Raw genomic sequence first — 17,558 nt, forward strand, 5'->3', positions numbered from 1 at the left:
TGAATGGTTTACTGTTTATATTTTACATTTAAAAGTATTGTCTTTGTCCGAGTTATAATAACAGAGAATAATAATAACACTTACTATTAATAATGATATGAGAATATATGATATATGAATGTGAGAATATAATCCTTTTCTTAAATTAAAACTTAAATATTTAACGGATGAAATGGTTTTATTATAGTTTTAAAATGTCGGATTATAATTGGACTTTTCTGATTATAGTAAACAATAGTTTAGGAAATAGTTTGACTGTTTATAACTAAACAATTTTCAACTAAGATGTTTGATTATAGTTAAAAATGTATCATAGTTTTAAAATGTTTATTTATAGTTGAACAATTTGATGTTAGTATTTAATTCGAAAAAAGTTTTATTTTCGTATACGTTTTTGATTTTAGTTTAAAACAAAGTTTGATTATTCCATTTTTTTCATTAATTACAGATTTTAAAAGGTTTTATACTAGTTTAAATTGTCGGACTTAAAGTTAAAAAATATATATATATTTCATGGTTGACTTTTGATCATTGTTTGAAAAAAATTTGAGTCAGGTTTGTTTGATTGTGGTTTAAAAAAAGGTTCATTAAAGTTGAAAATACATTCATTACAAATGAAAATTGTTTGATCATATCATGTACACAATTTCAGAACAACCAGCAGGTGATACTGAAACAATTTGTTTTACTTTTGCATTTTTATATATAAACTTATCACTCCTATAGTCAAGGTTGCTGGATCGAGTCCCATAAGTCAGCATCGTGGCGTCTTCACCAACATTCTTTTAACACACATTAATAATAGAATAAACCTACATTTTTTTATTCTTTTTTATTGCATGTTAAAACTTAAATCATGAACAAGCATCAAAAACTGAAACTAAGACAAACGTGACATGAAGTCGTCATCTCTATACGACATCAGCAGGAAAGGGAATCTCTCCAGTCGCGTGTTGCATGTAGTGCTTGTGCAGCAGCGAGAGTTCTTCGAACCCGACGTCACACTCCACACACTCCCACTCATAGTAACGGTGCTGCTTTCTGCCGTCGGACGGATCATCCGACGCCTTGCTGTGCGACGGTTCGCCGCAGTCGGACTCTTCCAATTCAAGAAGATCCTCCAGGTCGCTGTTGGATTTCACAAAGTCCGTGACGGGTTCCGGCTCCTCGTCGGCACACGGAGCGGCGCCGTCCACCGCCTCGCCCTCAGGGTCGGGTGCTTCCTGCTCGTCCGGGATCGGGCTGGGGGCCGGGGCGTAGGTCGGGTGGCTGGTCTTGTAGTGCCTCTTGAGCAGGACTTCGCCCAAGAACCGTTTGCTGCAGAGGTCACACTTGTGCTTGCCCAGCTGGTGGCGCTGCAGGTGCAGGTTTATAGACACCTCGTCCTTGAAGCCCCTGCAGCAGCCCAGGCACCACAAGGGGTTCTGCTGGTGCAGCTCCACGTGACTCAGGTAGGTCTTGTTGCTGTAGAAGGTTCTGTCGCACTGTTCGCACCTCCTCGCTTCCTGGGCCTCGTTGTGACTCCGCATGTGAAACTGAAGCTTCGACATCCGGACGAACACCATCCCGCAGAAGGGGCAGGGGTACTGGGTCAGACCCGGGGCCTGTCCGGAGTCGCGCTCGCCTCGGCTGTGCTCCAGCAGGTGCTTCTTGAAGGACACCAGGTACGTGTAAACCTTACCGCACTCGGAACACACGTAGCCCTTCTGGGGCTCTGCCGGGCCCGGTTCCCGGGTCGAGGGCCGGGGTTCTGCGGAACCGTTCTGTGGTGGGATCAGTCCGTCCTCCATGTGCTGTCGCCTGTGTCTCCACATGTCCCTCGGGATTGAAAACACAAGTCCACACACATCACAGCAGAGCGACGACACTACACAAAGAAGGAGAAATCAATTATAAACACAGTTTACAAAAAAAAAGTTGTCGTATTTTAAAATTAATTAATCAGTTTTAAATAATATTTTACTTTAGTCAGTTTAACTCAATACTACCAAGTGTGTCATGTAGGATTTTGAGAGTCACAGGTGAGTGTGAGGCTTCATGGAACCACAAATGTTCATTTTTGTGTTGCAATCAAACTCATGGCCGCTAGATGGCAGCAGTCATTACGTCCACTAAAGCAAACTTAGCAATAAAATCATGCGAGATCCCGGCGATGACTGAGGACGAGAGGATACAGCGAGTCCAGCAGCTTTTAAAGCTGATGTTTGGACATATTTTGGTTTGAAAACAAATGAAAGCAGTTACTTCGTCAAGAGTCACGTCGTCTGTAAACACCAGAGTCAAGTACTCGACACAAATATATCCTTGTTACTACAGTATCACTATACGTATATTGTATTGCTTCCCCGATATCGTGATACATGATGAATAACAAATCAAATTAAAAGAAAGAAAGGAAGATTTAATCCAATGATTGAAGAAGTCTGGGGAGATACTACAGTTGATATTAAAGTACAAGCTTGTTCATGCAGGATCACTATAAATATAATCCCATTTCATTTGTAATACTTGCCCAGATAAGCAGGTGATGTTACAAAATGTTTTTTGTTTAGTTGTTCAAACAGAGATGCAACATAAAACGCAGCCAATACATGACAGAACGGAAAGGTCAGGAATACTTATCCAGCGTAATTCTGGGGATGTAGTTCAGATTCTATATTTGGTTTGGCAAATTCAATTTTCGACGAGTTGCCACAAATTTCTCAAAGGATTCGGGGTTTGTTTGCAACACGTTAACCAGACATTTTTGTAGTATTTACCTTGATTAACCCAAAGATTAGGAATGTTGTTTGAAGCCAATACTTGGGTTCCATTTGAAGATAAACAAGACCAAAAGAAAATGGTAGTTTTTCAATACTTTATTCAAGCTTTTGAGCAGGTGCTTCCCTTGTGAGTGTCCAACAGCAGGTCGATCAGGTGGTCAGAAGATTAAGGTTGTTAGAAAAACAACATTTAAGCTGAATATACCAAAAATACCTAACGAAGCACAAAACTAAATACAAGGTACAGTGACCATCAAGACTTTTATATCAACACAAGCAACATTTGCTTCAATATACCTCTTAGAAATCTACAGATATTTACATTGTTTAGCTCATTTAAAGCAAAGTACATTGTGAGTGCAACTGATAAACAATACTATGAAGCAGAAATGACATTTTCCCGCACTTGTTTAAAGAGGTTTTTGACCACTGACAACCACCAGCAGGATATCAAAATAAATTAGAATCAAGCCCAATGGATTTGAAGGCTACAGTTTAGGAGTGTTCAGAGATTGATCCAGTCCAGAAAATTCATTTCATGAGTCGGACAAACGTTACATACATTAAAACTGGGGACAATATCTTTTTTTTTTTAGAATAGCAGAAAACATCCGAGGAAAAAACAAAATAATTACTTACAGTACAATCAGAAGTTCATGATTCAATGTCCCACGAGACCCACAAGACCCAGGGTCGGTCTGAGTTGAGTTGGTTAGTGAGGAAAACATTTGTGTTAGTCCATCACAGGGCAAAAAAAAAACACATAAAAGTTCCCAAAAGAGAAGACGCTGTATGTGTCCTCATATACATCGAGGGTCATTACAATCCCACCTTTTCAGAACTTAAGAAAGGGTTTTTAGTTCCATACAAGTCCTAAGAAGTCACATTCAGTTCTGTCAACATCTCAAGCTGCAGCGAGGCCGTCCCTTCGTCGACGCCTCAATCGTCCAATCAGAGTAAGTGTCACCTAATTTCGGTTTGGTCCGAGGCTTCCTCTTTTCTCCGCCATGAGTACGTTGGGTTTGAGGGACGTCGAGGACAGAGCAGCGCTCAGCCTCAGACGGACTTCGTTGGGCAGACGGAGGCGGACCTCGTCGTGCCAGGCCAGGTGCTGTTGCAGCTGATTTCCGGTCCAGAAACTCTGGCAGCAAAGTGCACAGCAGTGAGGTTTGCTCTTGGCCTTGAGCTTATGCGCCGTGAGCTGCTCCTCGGTCTGAAAGCCTTTACCACACTCCGCACACTTAAAGAAGCATTTCACGTTGGTTGGTTCCGAGAGGCGACTGGTTGGAGAGGAAACATCTGAGGTGGCCTCGGGAAGTTGGTTCTCTTGGGTCATGAAGTCCAGGTCGAAACTGTTGCCCACGACAAAAGCCGATTGTTTTCTAGAGTCTAGACCAGTGGCGTACTTTACAGGAAGATGGTTGGATGTGGTCGTCTTTTCCTCTTTAACATCTGGTTTCCATCCAACAATGAGGGGCTCTTTTGCTGTCAGGTCCACAGCAGAGGACCCTGATGTTACATAGGCTTGGCGAGTCTGAGCTATGATCTCGGGTGGGGTACTCAGAGTAGGAGACACTGATGTCTCATCTTCGCTTTTCAGTGTTTCTGCGTGGAACTGCCACTTGTGTGCACGAAGACCTCTGATTTTCGTAAAGCTCAGCGGGCAGAGTAGACATTGGTGCGCCTTTGGAGTAGAGTTGGATTCCCTCCTTGCGAGGTCCACATCCGTCAGCTCTTCAGACTGACCATGGGCATCTACGATGTGAGCGAGTAAGAGAGAGTTTTGCTCAAACAGTTCGTCACAATGTGGGCATTCCAAGTTGGACTCCAGTGTGCCGCTTCTCTTCCAATTCATATTCACGTCCGGTTCAGTCTGGCGGTCGGAGGTCAGCAAGGTGTCCAGGACGTCCTTCGACACCATCTTTTCAACGTGACATCTTTTGTGGGAGCCCAGAGCAGTGTTTGTCGCGAATCCCCGTCCACACTCCAGGCACCGATACGCTCCTTTGGTCGGTACCTTCTCTTGCAGGTGACTTTTTGCGGAGACGGATTTTGCTTTTGACAGAAACTTGCGAGCCCTGGCGTGAATTCTTTTATGGAGGTTTAGAGCGCCTACCACAGGGAAGCTCTTGTCGCACTGATCGCATTTGTACTTAAGACCTATCGTGTTTTTGTACTCCATGTAACAATGTAAAGTCGGATTTTCTGCTTGTGGTTGACTCGTGTCGATCACTTCTGGAGGGACGACTTGCGCCTGACTCGTGTTATCGACATCTAATGCTAGGACTTCTGGATGAGATGTTTTCTTAGGACCTTTATCCACCTTTAGTGGTTTTAACGACTCGTCATTGTTGGCTAATCGCCGGTTTCTCTTCACGCAAAGCTTTCTATGAGCACGTAATAAAGACTTGCTCTTGAAATGTGCCTGACAAGTTTCACATTGCAGGTCCTCCAAGGAGACGGAGGACCCAGGAGACGATGGCGAGTAACCCGTCTCGTACCCGTGGCTTTTCATGTGAAACTGAAGGGCTTTTTCGCGCGAGAATAGTTTACCGCAGTCGGGACAGCTGTACGTGTTCTTCTTCACCTGCTCTACCTGATGCTGGAAGGACTTAATTGGCGGCGGCAACTGGCTGCTGTGCACGACCTGATGCCGGAGGAGGCTGGAAAAAAGACGAAACGTTCGATCGCAGAGTTCGCATTTGTGATTACCGGTCTCATGTTTTCGCATGTGCAAGGACAGAATGCCCTGGTGGCGGAACTTTCTACCGCAAACTGGACACGCGACGTTGGTACGGGACCGAGAACCGTTGATATACATAGAAACCCCCTTTCTTAGCCTCAAGTCCGCACACTGCTGAGGGTTCTGCTTGTGGTGGGCGTACGCCCCTAAAGACCAAAAACCCTTACCGCAATCTTCACAATGATAGATCTTTGGGCCTAAAAGTGTTTTGGTTGGATTGTACTCTTTCTTGTTGGCTAACGAGTGGGGGCGCTCTCGAGCAGAGCAGCTGGACAGATGTTTAAACAAAGCTGCCTCGTGCGAATAAGACATCATACAACCTGAACATTGGTACGGCTTTTTTTTGGGATGATTGAGCTGATGGGAAACTAGAGCAGATACACGCGAGAAGGTTTTACCACACAGGTTGCAAATCAAGGACCTACTTTGGTCTTGGTTCAGGCTCTCGTCTATGTGTTCTTCTACAAGACTACTGTGTGCGGTGTCATGTGTGTCGTCTGTCTCCAACTGACCTTGCATTTGTCCTCGTTTCCTGTACATGCGATGCCACGTTCTGTGAACACGAAGCGACACCTGGCGTGAAAACCAGCGATGGCAGTCGGGGCACTTGAATCTGGCGCCCGACTGCCCGTTCTCGGCCTCGCCGCTGACGTCGCACTGCTCCTTTGTCGGCTCGAAGTCCACTTCAACGATGTTTAAATCCTGTTTTGAGGCGAGAACCTCAAATCCTTCTTTTGCTTCCTGATCAGAGTCGCACTCCAGCTCCAGTTCAGGGTTGGGGTCCGGTGCCGGCTCCTCCTCAGACTCGCTGGCACTGATCACCTCCACGTTGAAGTCAGCGGGGTCGTAGCTCTGCATGTCGTCGTCGGACTCCGCCATATTGAATCCGTCTTCCACTACAACACCCGAGGACGAATGCTTCTCATCCCGTTCTTGCACCTTCTCGACATCTTCGACTTTAACCGTTCTGAACGAGGGCAACGGAGCACAGGGAGTCGTGCTCATGGGTTCGGGGTCCACGTCAGCCGAGTGCCGGAGCTGGTGAGACTGGAAAGCCGAAGCCCGGGAAAACTTCAGCCCACAGTGTGTGCACTCAAACTGCTTCTTCTGCACCTGGCCCACCTGATGCTGGAAGGACTTCTCAGGGATGTCGTGGCTGCGCTGATGCCTGAAGTAGTACTCGAGCAACATGAAAGTCTTCCCGCACTCTTCGCATGTGAACCTTTTGGATGGATCTGCAGACTTCTCGTGCCACCTCTGATGGTTCAAGAAGGTAATCTTGGTTTTGTAGAACTTCTTGCACTCGCCACAGTACAGATTGGAAGGGGGGCTGGTTTTGACCAGCTTCTCCTCAGGCGAGCACTGAGTATTTTGGCTGAATCTTTGGTGCGTCTTCAGTCCGATGTGGGAGGCGAAGGATTTACCACACGTACATTCATACACGGCGTCTTCCTCTTCTTTCACTTTCTTGGGCTCCACGACGGGCTTTTCTTCGGGTGACGAGTCCACGTGATGCGACTTCTTGCCTTTTCTAAATTTAAACAGAGTCTCGTGGCAGCGTCGATGAGCGTCAAGGGCGGTCGCTCTCGAGTAGCTCCTGCCGCAGGTTTCGCAGTTAAACGACTTGGTCTTCAAATGTTCCAGTTCGGAGAACAACGACTTGGGAGGGGTTTCGTGGTGGCGCCGCATGTGGTTGAGGAGGAACCCGTACTTGTAGTACGACTTGCCACAGTCCAGGCACGAGAAGTTCTTTACAGGTGAGACGACGGAGACTTCCGGAGGTTGACTGTGGTTTTTCTCCATGTGTGAGTTAAATTCACCGGCGTCGGCGAACGACAGCGAACACACGGAGCAGAAGTTCGCCGGTTCGCCTTCGTTTTCAGTCCCAACTGAACTCATCTTGTCTACACGAGCTCGGCTCTCTTGGTGGTGGTGCTGGTGCTCGCTCAGGGCCGCCTCCTCGCTGAAGACCTCGCCACAGTCTTCGCAGCAGAACATCTCCTCCACTGAAGGAAGAAGAGACAGATGGTCAGAGGCAACACGACTATAAGAGGCTTGTTATTATAACTAAATCATTTATACTGGAGTTATCACTTTCGGTTGCCATCGTCAATAACTTATCTCTCCTAATCAATACCTACATCAGCAGACCTGGCTTAATGTCAGCGTTATATTCACAGACCGACCTTCAGATAAAAAACAATCTATAATGTTTGTGTTTCTCTTATTTGAACTAGTTTACAGGATTATTTTTTTTCTAATCTTGACTGAAACAAGCATTTTGGCTTGTGAAAAGTTTAAGTATATATTGATTATTCTTAAATATTGCAATATATACATCTTTCAGGATACCCAAATTATATTCAGCACTGAATCTACATCAAACTACATTATAAGTAATTTATCTTTGGCTTTCAAATCCATTTTTATCATAGTTTAAGGTTTATAGTTCAACGAGTGTTTGAAATAAAGTGTAAAAAAAAAAAAAGTAATTACAATTAACATAACTGTTCACAGCATTCGTTCTATTTTGTGTTGCAATTAAACCTCCGGGCTCTAGATGGCATCAGTCGTTTCATCCTCCGCTAAAAGAACAATGAAATCTCGCATGATCCTTGCGATGACTGAGGACGAGAGGATACATTGACTCCAGCAGCTTTTGAAGATGATGTTTGGACATATTTTGGTTTGAAAACAAATGAAAGCAGTTACGACTTCGTCAAGAGTCATGTGGTCTGTAAATACTACAACACCAGAGTCAAGTACTCGACAATACTACACATATATATACACTTGTTACTACAGTATCTCAAAAATTGCTTCAAATTTGATCATTGTCTCCTTATTGTGATACACATCGGATCACTAGATTCTTGACAATACACACCCGTAGAAAGTACTTTCCTTTTTAAACAAACGATACACTTTTCAGAAAGTACTAAAAAACACCAAGTAGGAATAGATGGTGGTCGGACGATCGGTGACGATAAACTTCTCTAGTACCTCAGGAGAGCTTGAGGATAAAAGTTCTCAGTTACTTCTAAAAAATGATGGTTGAAAACAGATTTTATTCATTTAATAAAAGAAAAAATGTGCAAATGAAACTGATCAATAATTACTGTTACATATTTAAAGATTAAAAACTGTTATTAAAGGAGAAGATCTATGATAGTATATCAACATGCATTTAAAACATGGATGACAAAAGGGGGGCAGGAACTTTTTAGGGGTGACACATGACAGCCAGAAAAAAAAGGGGTGGCATGGTTTCCTTTTGTTTAAATACGCACATGAGGGCCGAGACATTCCCGAGGCAGAGTGAAGTCATCACTATATTTACAAATGTAATTTATGTAGAAACATGTCAAACATACATTTTTTAATACTTGGATGAAAACCTTTATGTAACTAAGGTTACAATGAGCAGAGCTACATTTAATTCATTGAAAAGCACGTTGAGATGTTTCTCCTGATAAAGATGATTAAATAATAAAACACGCAGACTTTGTGACGACGTTGAGATAAAATAAGCTGCAGGATGACAAACTCACTTTCACTCAAATCCTCCGCAGAACAGCTGGTGTTCGGGAGAACCTGAGCCTCTGGGTTGTGATCCGGGGTTTTGCGGGTCGATTCTTTGGGGGAACAGATCGTTTCTCGGGGTCCAGAGATGGTCTCAGCAGCAGCGTCTTCCGCAGATGCTGCAGCGTCTGCGTCCATTTTGGCTCCTGAGTGGCGCTAACTTCGACAACGCGGATCGGCTTCCGGGATAAACAAGGAGCCTCGTTTTAGGGCAAAACGATCCTGTAAAATATCAAAGATGTCTCTGCTGTGTATTAACACAGTCAGAGAGATTATTTAGTAGAAAATATCAGGCCGGTGAACGGCCTCAGACACGCGCGCGTTGACGTGTGAACGCCTTCCTGGCCGGAAGTGGAACTGTTGAGGTTATATTTGTTTCCTTCCGAGCAAATGCGGCCAGCACACCGGTCGTTATCAATAAATACATAAGTTGTAAATTAGAAAAATATTTAAATGAACCCAAATCTATTTTAAACGTAGCCACTTAAAACAATCTAAAAACATTTTAAAGTGATTTTCTGTGGCTATTTCGTTGATTTTGGTTATTAATAATATAATAATTAATAATTCGATTTCCGGCAGATTGAAAATGTATGCTTTTTTTATGAATAATCGTACTTTAAAGTACCTTATTTAATGCTTCAATTATATCTTTGAAGTCAAAATATACAGTATGTATAATATATAGTTAATATAGTTACTTTTCTGAAAATATCAATCTGATAACTTTCGTAAGAAAGTCTTTGGGACATTTTTTTAAATAACGTTTTCACCGGAAGTGACATCCACAGGAAACGTTTGGTTATCAGGTAAATACAACTTTATTCATTATCTAATTGAATTAAAACAATTTAAATCTTTTCAAAATGAATGATTTAATATACTTTGATGTTGTAATTACTATTATTCTAAGATAAATTTCCTAAATACATCTCATTCGTAGCCTTTTAAATTCAATTTATAAAAGTTGGTGCTACTGTAGCAACATTTTTACATTGAATTTTGAAGATAAATATTGGAATTACAATATTAAACTCTAAGTAAAACCGTAATTGGTTTTCGATTCGATTAAAAAAAATCAATTATTAAATAAAAACTAAAATATAGAAATTATTGAATTACATTATTTAAAAATAAATAAATAATCAATTATCTATTTCAAAACAATCAAACAAGTTTAAACATTTGAAATGTTAAATGTATTCAATACTCAGACGACACTGATGATGTTACAAGTTATTTAAAAAAAAAATGAAGTCAAAAGCTCTATTCCACGTAAAAATGTTTGCAAAATCCTATATTATCCTAATTATTTTATTTCTACAGTTGTACAAGGTTGTATTTTTCCTTGTATTCTGCTAGAAATGTATCACTTCTCTCCGTGAGATCAATCAAGTATATAACTTTACATCTAAATCGATGATATGTGGGTAAAGATACTGTAACTATAAAAAGTAAATAAGAGATTTATATTTCGATTAAGGTCTAAATTCACATCATTTACTAAACCTTTGCAGACATCATTCTTCTCTCATGAAAAGCACTCGACACTTCTTTATTAAAAGCAGGTTTTATTGATTTAATGTAGACATCGGGGGAAGATTCTATTGGTTCCATGCTAAAACACTGGAGAGAGGTAGAAGGGCACATGTCGTGAATGAAGACGCACAGTGGCTTTTTTTTTCTTTTTTTTTTAAGATTCTACTAACAACTATGAGTTGTATAATACAGTAATAACAAAGGTTTCAGTCATTGACCAATGGATATTGGCTACACAGACATGGTATAAAGTCATCACGTAAAACACACGGAACAATATTCAGGAATGGACTTGAAACTCAGACCTAAACACGGTTCCTCCTCAAAACCCGTGTCGCACGAGTGGACGAGGTTAATGGAAACATGACTTCTATTCGTCACAGTGTGCCAGCGAATCCCCCGCGGTTTCCTTGGTTTTGTGCTATGAATTTTTTTCAATCGTCACTTTAAATTTGACCAAACACTCACACGGATAATAAACGTATCTACGAGATATACGAACATATTTGGATTAAACCAATTCGCCTCCTCGATTTACGAGGAGCACGGACTTAGCGTTTTCTGAGATTTCGGGCGATCGTTACTGGAGCCGAGGTCACGTTGTTTGGACGACCTTCAGCGCACACTAGGTCTAGAATATCAAGACGGCAGACATGCAGACTGTACTGGTTAAAAAAAGGCACAGTTACTGTACATAGACACAGTTTCTATGGTTTAATGAGTGAAAAGAACAAGCACTGATCCGACCTAAACCTAAAAGCGTTATTGGCGAAGGTGTCGACCGCACGTCGGCGCCATCGCGTCGAACGGTTAAACTCTTGTATTTTCCAAAAGCATTTACATATTTTTTAAATTATTTAATTCTATAATTTAAATACCGAAAGGTCAATTTCTTGATTGAATAATTGAATTTGAAACAAATTATATTGAAATGTTTTAATCCTTTCAAAATGAAAGATTTTAGTTTTACACATAAAGTTTGATCTTGTTATTCCAGTTTTTTAGAATTACATGTATAAATTAAATATTATTTTATTTGTAGCCTTTTAAATTCAATATCCAAATATTGGCACTATTATAGCAACATTTTAAGATTGAATTTTAAACGTTAGAAATAAAAAATATGTTCGAAATACAATATCAAACTCTGACAAAAAGTCAACCTTTCGAAGTAGAAATTATCCCAAAAAATAATTCAATGCTTCGCTTCAATAGAAAATATTCAATAGTTAAATTCAATATTGCGATGGCACTGACGTACTTCCAGACACGTGTCGTTACAAGTCATTATAATTTAAGTCATAACAAATAAAGTCAAAAGGCACACGCTCTATTCCACGTAACAGTAAGTTTAAGTTATACAGTAAAAACAAGAGAAACATTCCTTTTGTTAGCGACTTCTTCAAGTTTCGTCTGTTCTTTGCAAATTCCATTTGCCATAAGAAGTAAAAAAAAACAACCTAAAATAATAGGAGGATGATTAAAAAAAACGACCTTCAAGGGAGGGATAATGTCAAATATCTCCTTGTGCATGTTGCAGGTAATGCATCTGTAGATCCAGCTCCCGAGGAAGAGAACAACCACAGATCATACACTGGAGGAGCCGCTCCGGCGCGAAAGGCAAACGGTTTCCCAGTTTGTGTGGTTCGTTTCGAGGGGCGAGCTGAGGTAGGGAGAGGGGCTGTGGCGAGAAGAAGATGTTGGGGTGCGGGGCCCTCGACAGCGCCACCGAGTGGAGGGAGTGCGGGCCGGGCATGGCCAGCGAGGCGAGCGGGGCGAGGGTGGGGGAGAAGAAGGGGGGAGGCTGATTGATGAGGATTTGTGCGGTGGTCACCATCGCCTCTTGTCCGGTCCCCGGTTTGAGCGCCCCGCCCAGGAGGGACTGCGGACTACTTTGGAAGCTCCAGATGGGCGATCCGATCCCCTGAGCGAAGCGGTGAGGTTCGAACGGAATGGAGATAGAAACCTTCTGCGTTGTGGGCGGAGTCCAGCCCGGCGCCACCTGCTTCAGCTGGAAGTCCTTCAGCTTATCCGGGGTGGAGATGCTCTTTGAAATCCCTGGGGGTGTCTGGAGGTCCCACAGGGGGCTACCGACCCGGTGGGACACAGAGGTGGAAATTGGCAAAGGACTGCTTTGGTCTATCTGAGCTGCGGTGGACACCAAGCCGGCGGGCCACGGCTTCTGAGGATCACAGCCGTTCCAGGGCTTCTCGGCCTGGCTAACAGTCGCTTGGGGATTAGTCACGTCCCAACTTCTGTTCTCTTCCGTCTTAGGAGAAGGTTCTTTTGGCTTGGAGACCGGAGAGCCGGGCCATATGGGCAACAGCTCCTGAACAGGCTTGTTGCTCTGAGGATTGGCGAGAGTCGCGGGTCTGATGCTCCACAGCGCGGCGCCGTCTATAAACGGGGAAGGAACCATGAACTCGCGCGGGAGCGAGAAGACCGTGGATGTGACCGCCCGGGTCGACAGCTCGCCCATCGCAGACGGGCTGGATTTGAGACCGGCCTGAAGAGTGTTGATGACGGCGGGTGGACACGTATCCACGATCGGCTTCACCGAGGCGGGTGAGAAGTTGGCCTGAGGTACCCGGATCTGCAGCTGCAGGCCTGACTGTGGAACGCCGTCAAACACGATTGGTTGGGTCGAGACTTTAGGCTGCTCTCCGCCGCCCGCCTTCCACTGAACCGCTTGAGGGTCCGAGATCCAGGGTCCTGCCTGGGACTGTAAATCCACGTGCGACGGAACAAGTGGTTGTTGCGCCGCCCGTTGGTGCATCTCAACGTCGCTCAAAGAAGACACCGAAAACTGAGTTGAGCCCAAGGATCCCAGCTCCCCTAGAGTCCGAGTCGTGCCCCACATGTGCCTCCCGCCCCTCCGGCCTCTCGCCCCTCTCCCCCTCATCCTAGTGCTGGCGGGGTACGGGCCGAACGGACCTGAACTCTGGCGCTTGCGCGCGTGAATCTTTTGGTGAACTAGCAGGCTGCTGAACCAAGAAAAGCTTTTGTGACACTCATCACAGCGATGCGGTCGGTCTCCCGTGTGCGTGTTCATGTGATCGCGCAGCAGATACGCCAACCCGAAGCTCTTGTCGCACAGGTCACACTTGTGAGGTTTGTCGCCGTTGTGCGAGAGCATGTGCTGCTGCAGCTGCGCCTCGTCGCTGTAGCCCTTCCTGCAGCTGGTGCAACGGAAGGGTTTCTCCTGATGCAGCTTCTGGTGCGTCTTCATGTTCTGCAGGAAAGCGAAGTCCTTCCCGCAGTGCGGACACTTGTAGGGCTTCTTGCCCGTGTGGATGATGAGATGCTGCTGCAGGTAGCTGCCGAACCGGAACGCCTTCCCGCAAACTTTACACTGATAAGGCTTGTCCTTGGAATGTATACGCATGTGCAGCTCCAGGACGGAGCGATGGCGGAATGATTTCTCGCACTCGGAACACTTGAAAGACTTGGCGACGACTCCCTCCGTCTTCCACTTTGGCTGAACGTTATCCGGACTCAAGTGCGGAGCCTTGTGGGCGCTGAGCATATGCGCTTTCATACTGTTTTCGTCGCGGAAAGTACTGGGGCAGTGAGCGCAAGTGTGTCCCTTCTCCCAGTACGTCTCCGGGTCTTTCGGGATGTTCTGCCTCCTCTCCATGGACTCGTACTCGGCCTCGTGCAGGCGCATGTGGAGCCTCAGGTCGGACGGCGCCGTGTACGTTTGGGGACACAAGGGACATTTAAACGTGCGCTTCAGCTCCACCTTCTGAATTGCGTTTTCGTTCCCCGTGATGTCCTCTTGAACCGCCAGTTTCTGCGGGAGCTCGGTGGAGAGCGGGAGGTCGCCGCGCTGCAGCCGGTGCTGCCGACAGTGGGCCTTCATGTTCTGGGCGAAGGCGAACTCCTTCCCGCACTCGGGGCAGCGGAACGGCTTCAGCCCCGTGTGCAGGTACTGGTGCTGGTGGAGGAGGCTGCTGTACTTGAAGGACTTGCCGCAGATGTTGCACAGGTGGGAGCGGGTGTTGTCCACGTGCCTCCGGCGGTGGTGCTCCATGAGGGAGTAGTGTTTGAAGACCATCCCGCAATCCGGGCACTCGTAGGGCTTGAGCGCGCTGTGGCAGCGCTGGTGGATGCGCAGCGACAGCGGGTCGGGGAACGTCTGGTTGCACTCGGCGCACTTGAAGACGTCCTCCTGCGAGTGGACCAGCATGTGTTTGTTGACGGACACCTTGAACTGGAACTGCTGGTGGCACAGCGGGCAGTGGTACGGCTTCTCCGTCGACGGGTCGCAGGCGTGACCCCGCAGCTTGTTCAAGGTGGGGAAGAACCGGTCGCAGCCGGCGCACTGGAAGAGACTCTCCTCCGCTTTGGCCAGTTCCTTCTGCTTGTGTTCGTTGCGGTGTTTGACGAAGCTGCTGCGCTGCTGGAAGGTGAGGCCGCACTCCTTGCAGGTGAGGAAGGCCAGCTCGTTGTCGCAGGTGTGGAAGTTGCGATGGAGGTTGAACGTCTCGCGCTGATTGAAGTACTTCCCACAGTCTTTACAGAAGTAGGAGCTCTTCTTGGGCTTGGAGGTCGAATCTTCGTCCATGTTTGGCTCCTCTTTCTCCACCTCGTCCTCCACCTGTTCCTGCACGGCGTCTTTCTCGGTCACCTCTTCAGTGACGGGTTCTTTAAGAGGTTCCTGCTGCTTCTTAGACGAGTCTGTAGACGCAGGAGTCAGGAGTTAGAAAACTTTACTAGAAGTTAACCAAAGTACACAAAGGTGATTTGATGCGAACATGCTTGACGGAGCAGGGTTCAGTTGTTGTTCCGATGTTCCCGAAGAAAACACCTCTTTCCGAAGTTGCTACATGAACCAAGTAGAACCGCGACGTGCATCTGCGGTTACAGTCCTGACTGAAACTGTTTCACTGTTTTGTTAGTTCCTATATTTTCAATCTATTTTTTTTCTTATCAATGTTCACATTTTAAAGTTTTGTTTTCATCCTTGATTCAACGTTTTTATTTTCTTCTATAAACTGTAGTCGTACTTTAACTGTAAAGTGTGAAGTTGACACCTTAAATGAAATAAAATTGAATTCAAGACATTTTAATTCCATCTCATCATTCTTTTTGATTCTATTATTAATTATATTTTTTATTGCCGTTTTAAACACATTTTATTTATGGTGGTGACAGTACAGAATAAAACGTATGAAATAAATATAAATAAATAAAAACGAGATGAATCAATTAAAATAAGATCTATTAAAGTTGCAAAATAAAAATAAAATTACTCATTTTATGGATCTTATTTAAATGTTTTCATTTCGTAAATTATCATTATCATTTAGATTTATGTTTATTGTGTACAGTGTAAATACTTTTTAAGGATCCCCTACTTATTTTGTTTTGTCCTCACTTTTACAATGTACTACTAGTTCAACCTTGAATATAACTAGTAAAAGTTATCTCGTATTTATCTCCTATTTTTGTAAGAAATACATTGAAAGGAAAAAAGTAAATAAAGTTTTTTGTCACTTTTTTTTAAAACAAATTAAAATGTAATGTCTACAAATAAAAAAAAAGTTTTGAAACATTAGTTTTACTTCTTCATTTCATTTCAACACTTTATGCACTTTTTTTTCGATCATTTCCTTCGCCTGCCCTGCACAAGAGTTAGCTCGAGGCTAACGTTAGCATCGCCCCCCCAAAAAAAAAAAAAAAAAACCGTCAAAACTTACTCTTGACATTTTCCTGCTGGTTCTTCTTCAGCGCCTCGTCTTCTGGTTCCGACCAGTCGAAGTCTCGCTCCTCGCCGGCCTCGTCCTCGCTCCGGGCCGCCCGCTCCTCCGGCGGGTGACATGTTGTTTCGAGGGCTCCAGCAGCTCCAGCGGCTCCTGCGGCTCCAGCAGAGCCGGACTCGACCCCAGTCTGGCCGCGAATCTCGTCGCTCGTTCCCGCTCCTGGTCCTCGCTCACAGCCCGCCGCGTCCGCGCGCTCCGTCCCCGCATCTCCGCCCGCCTCGTCCCGCTCGCGCCGGGACCCCGGCCCTTCCTCCCCGGGTGTGACCGCCTCATCGCCCGCTGCGGATTCCTGTCGTGCGAGAGTCTCCGAAGGGGCTACGGCGGCCATATTTCCCCACGCACCCCCGCCCCCCCTCCGTTCGTCTCTCCCCACGGCCGGTGAGGCGAGCGACACTTCCTCTCTGGGACCTTCAGAATAAACTACGAATCACTACCGACCCACTTGATTACCTTTACTTTGAAAGCGTCAATTTGATAGTTCCGCCTGAAATACCGGTTCTTGATGAATTTGTCAAAACATTTTGGGAAAGATCAGCTCTTTTTGGAACCGATGAAAAGATAAAGAGAAAAATCCATTTATTCAACATAAAAACGAGAGTATTTAAAAAAAAAGTATCTGATAAACGTTTAAACTGTGAAATAAGTTTATAATAAAAAATAAACTAAAACGCGTTTTATTACGAGTCAGTCTTTTTAAAAACACATTTTGTATTATTTTAATGATGAAGCTCTGGTTCGGACTCAGGTGTGTCAGGTGTGTCAGGTGATGATCACACATTGACTTGTTGACAAATGAAAGAGTTAAGCAGCTAGAAAAAGCTTCCTGTGAGTAGATTTTACGTGTACTCCAAAGGTACAGGTACAAGTACTGCAGTAGTACTTCTTTCTTCCTCAAAAGTAGGTCAAACGGTGTTTATGCAACAATCGCACAAACATTTAAGAGTGAACGACACAACAATGATAATAAATATATATATATATATATATATATATATATATATATATATATATATATATAATTATATGAAAAAATAATATCAGAAAAAATGAAACTGATGCTTTTGGTCTCGAGCTGTAGAAAATATAAATGTTTTTATAAGGAAGTCGACGTGATATCAAATAGATAAAGTGTATTTTAATTGTCATTTTATCATCAATATTTTGGTC

General features: G+C 44.2%; 2 protein-coding genes across 3 annotated transcripts; both read right to left on the reverse strand.

Annotated features, from left to right (window-relative positions):
• Window positions 1–828: 828 nt before the first annotated feature.
• Window positions 829–9,423, reverse strand: LOC148062927 (uncharacterized). Of its 2 annotated transcripts, XM_087813019.1 has the most exons (3): window positions 9,057–9,423; window positions 6,018–7,511; window positions 829–1,867 (listed from the first exon to the last, which is right to left on the reverse strand). In XM_087813019.1, exons 1-3 carry the CDS (start codon window positions 9,223–9,225, stop codon window positions 912–914), a joined length of 2,619 nt encoding a protein of 872 aa, XP_087669145.1. In that variant the 5' UTR covers window positions 9,226–9,423; the 3' UTR covers window positions 829–911. The 2 variants fall into 2 exon arrangements, with proteins under 2 accessions (XP_087669145.1, XP_087669144.1); XM_087813018.1 differs by lacking the exon at window positions 829–1,867 and having other exon boundaries at window positions 2,844–7,511.
• A 1,215-nt stretch (window positions 9,424–10,638) lies between these two features.
• LOC148062928 (uncharacterized) lies at window positions 10,639–16,731 on the reverse strand. The gene is made up of 2 exons (XM_087813176.1): window positions 16,329–16,731; window positions 10,639–15,306 (listed from the first exon to the last, which is right to left on the reverse strand). Exons 1-2 carry the CDS (start codon window positions 16,717–16,719, stop codon window positions 12,140–12,142), a joined length of 3,558 nt encoding a protein of 1,185 aa, XP_087669302.1. The 5' UTR covers window positions 16,720–16,731; the 3' UTR covers window positions 10,639–12,139.
• Window positions 16,732–17,558: the final 827 nt, after the last annotated feature.

This window comes from Callionymus lyra, chromosome 17 (assembly GCF_982586985.1).
Source record: "Callionymus lyra chromosome 17, fCalLyr1.hap1.1, whole genome shotgun sequence".
In the NCBI taxonomy this organism is placed as follows: Eukaryota; Metazoa; Chordata; class Actinopteri; order Syngnathiformes; family Callionymidae; genus Callionymus; species Callionymus lyra.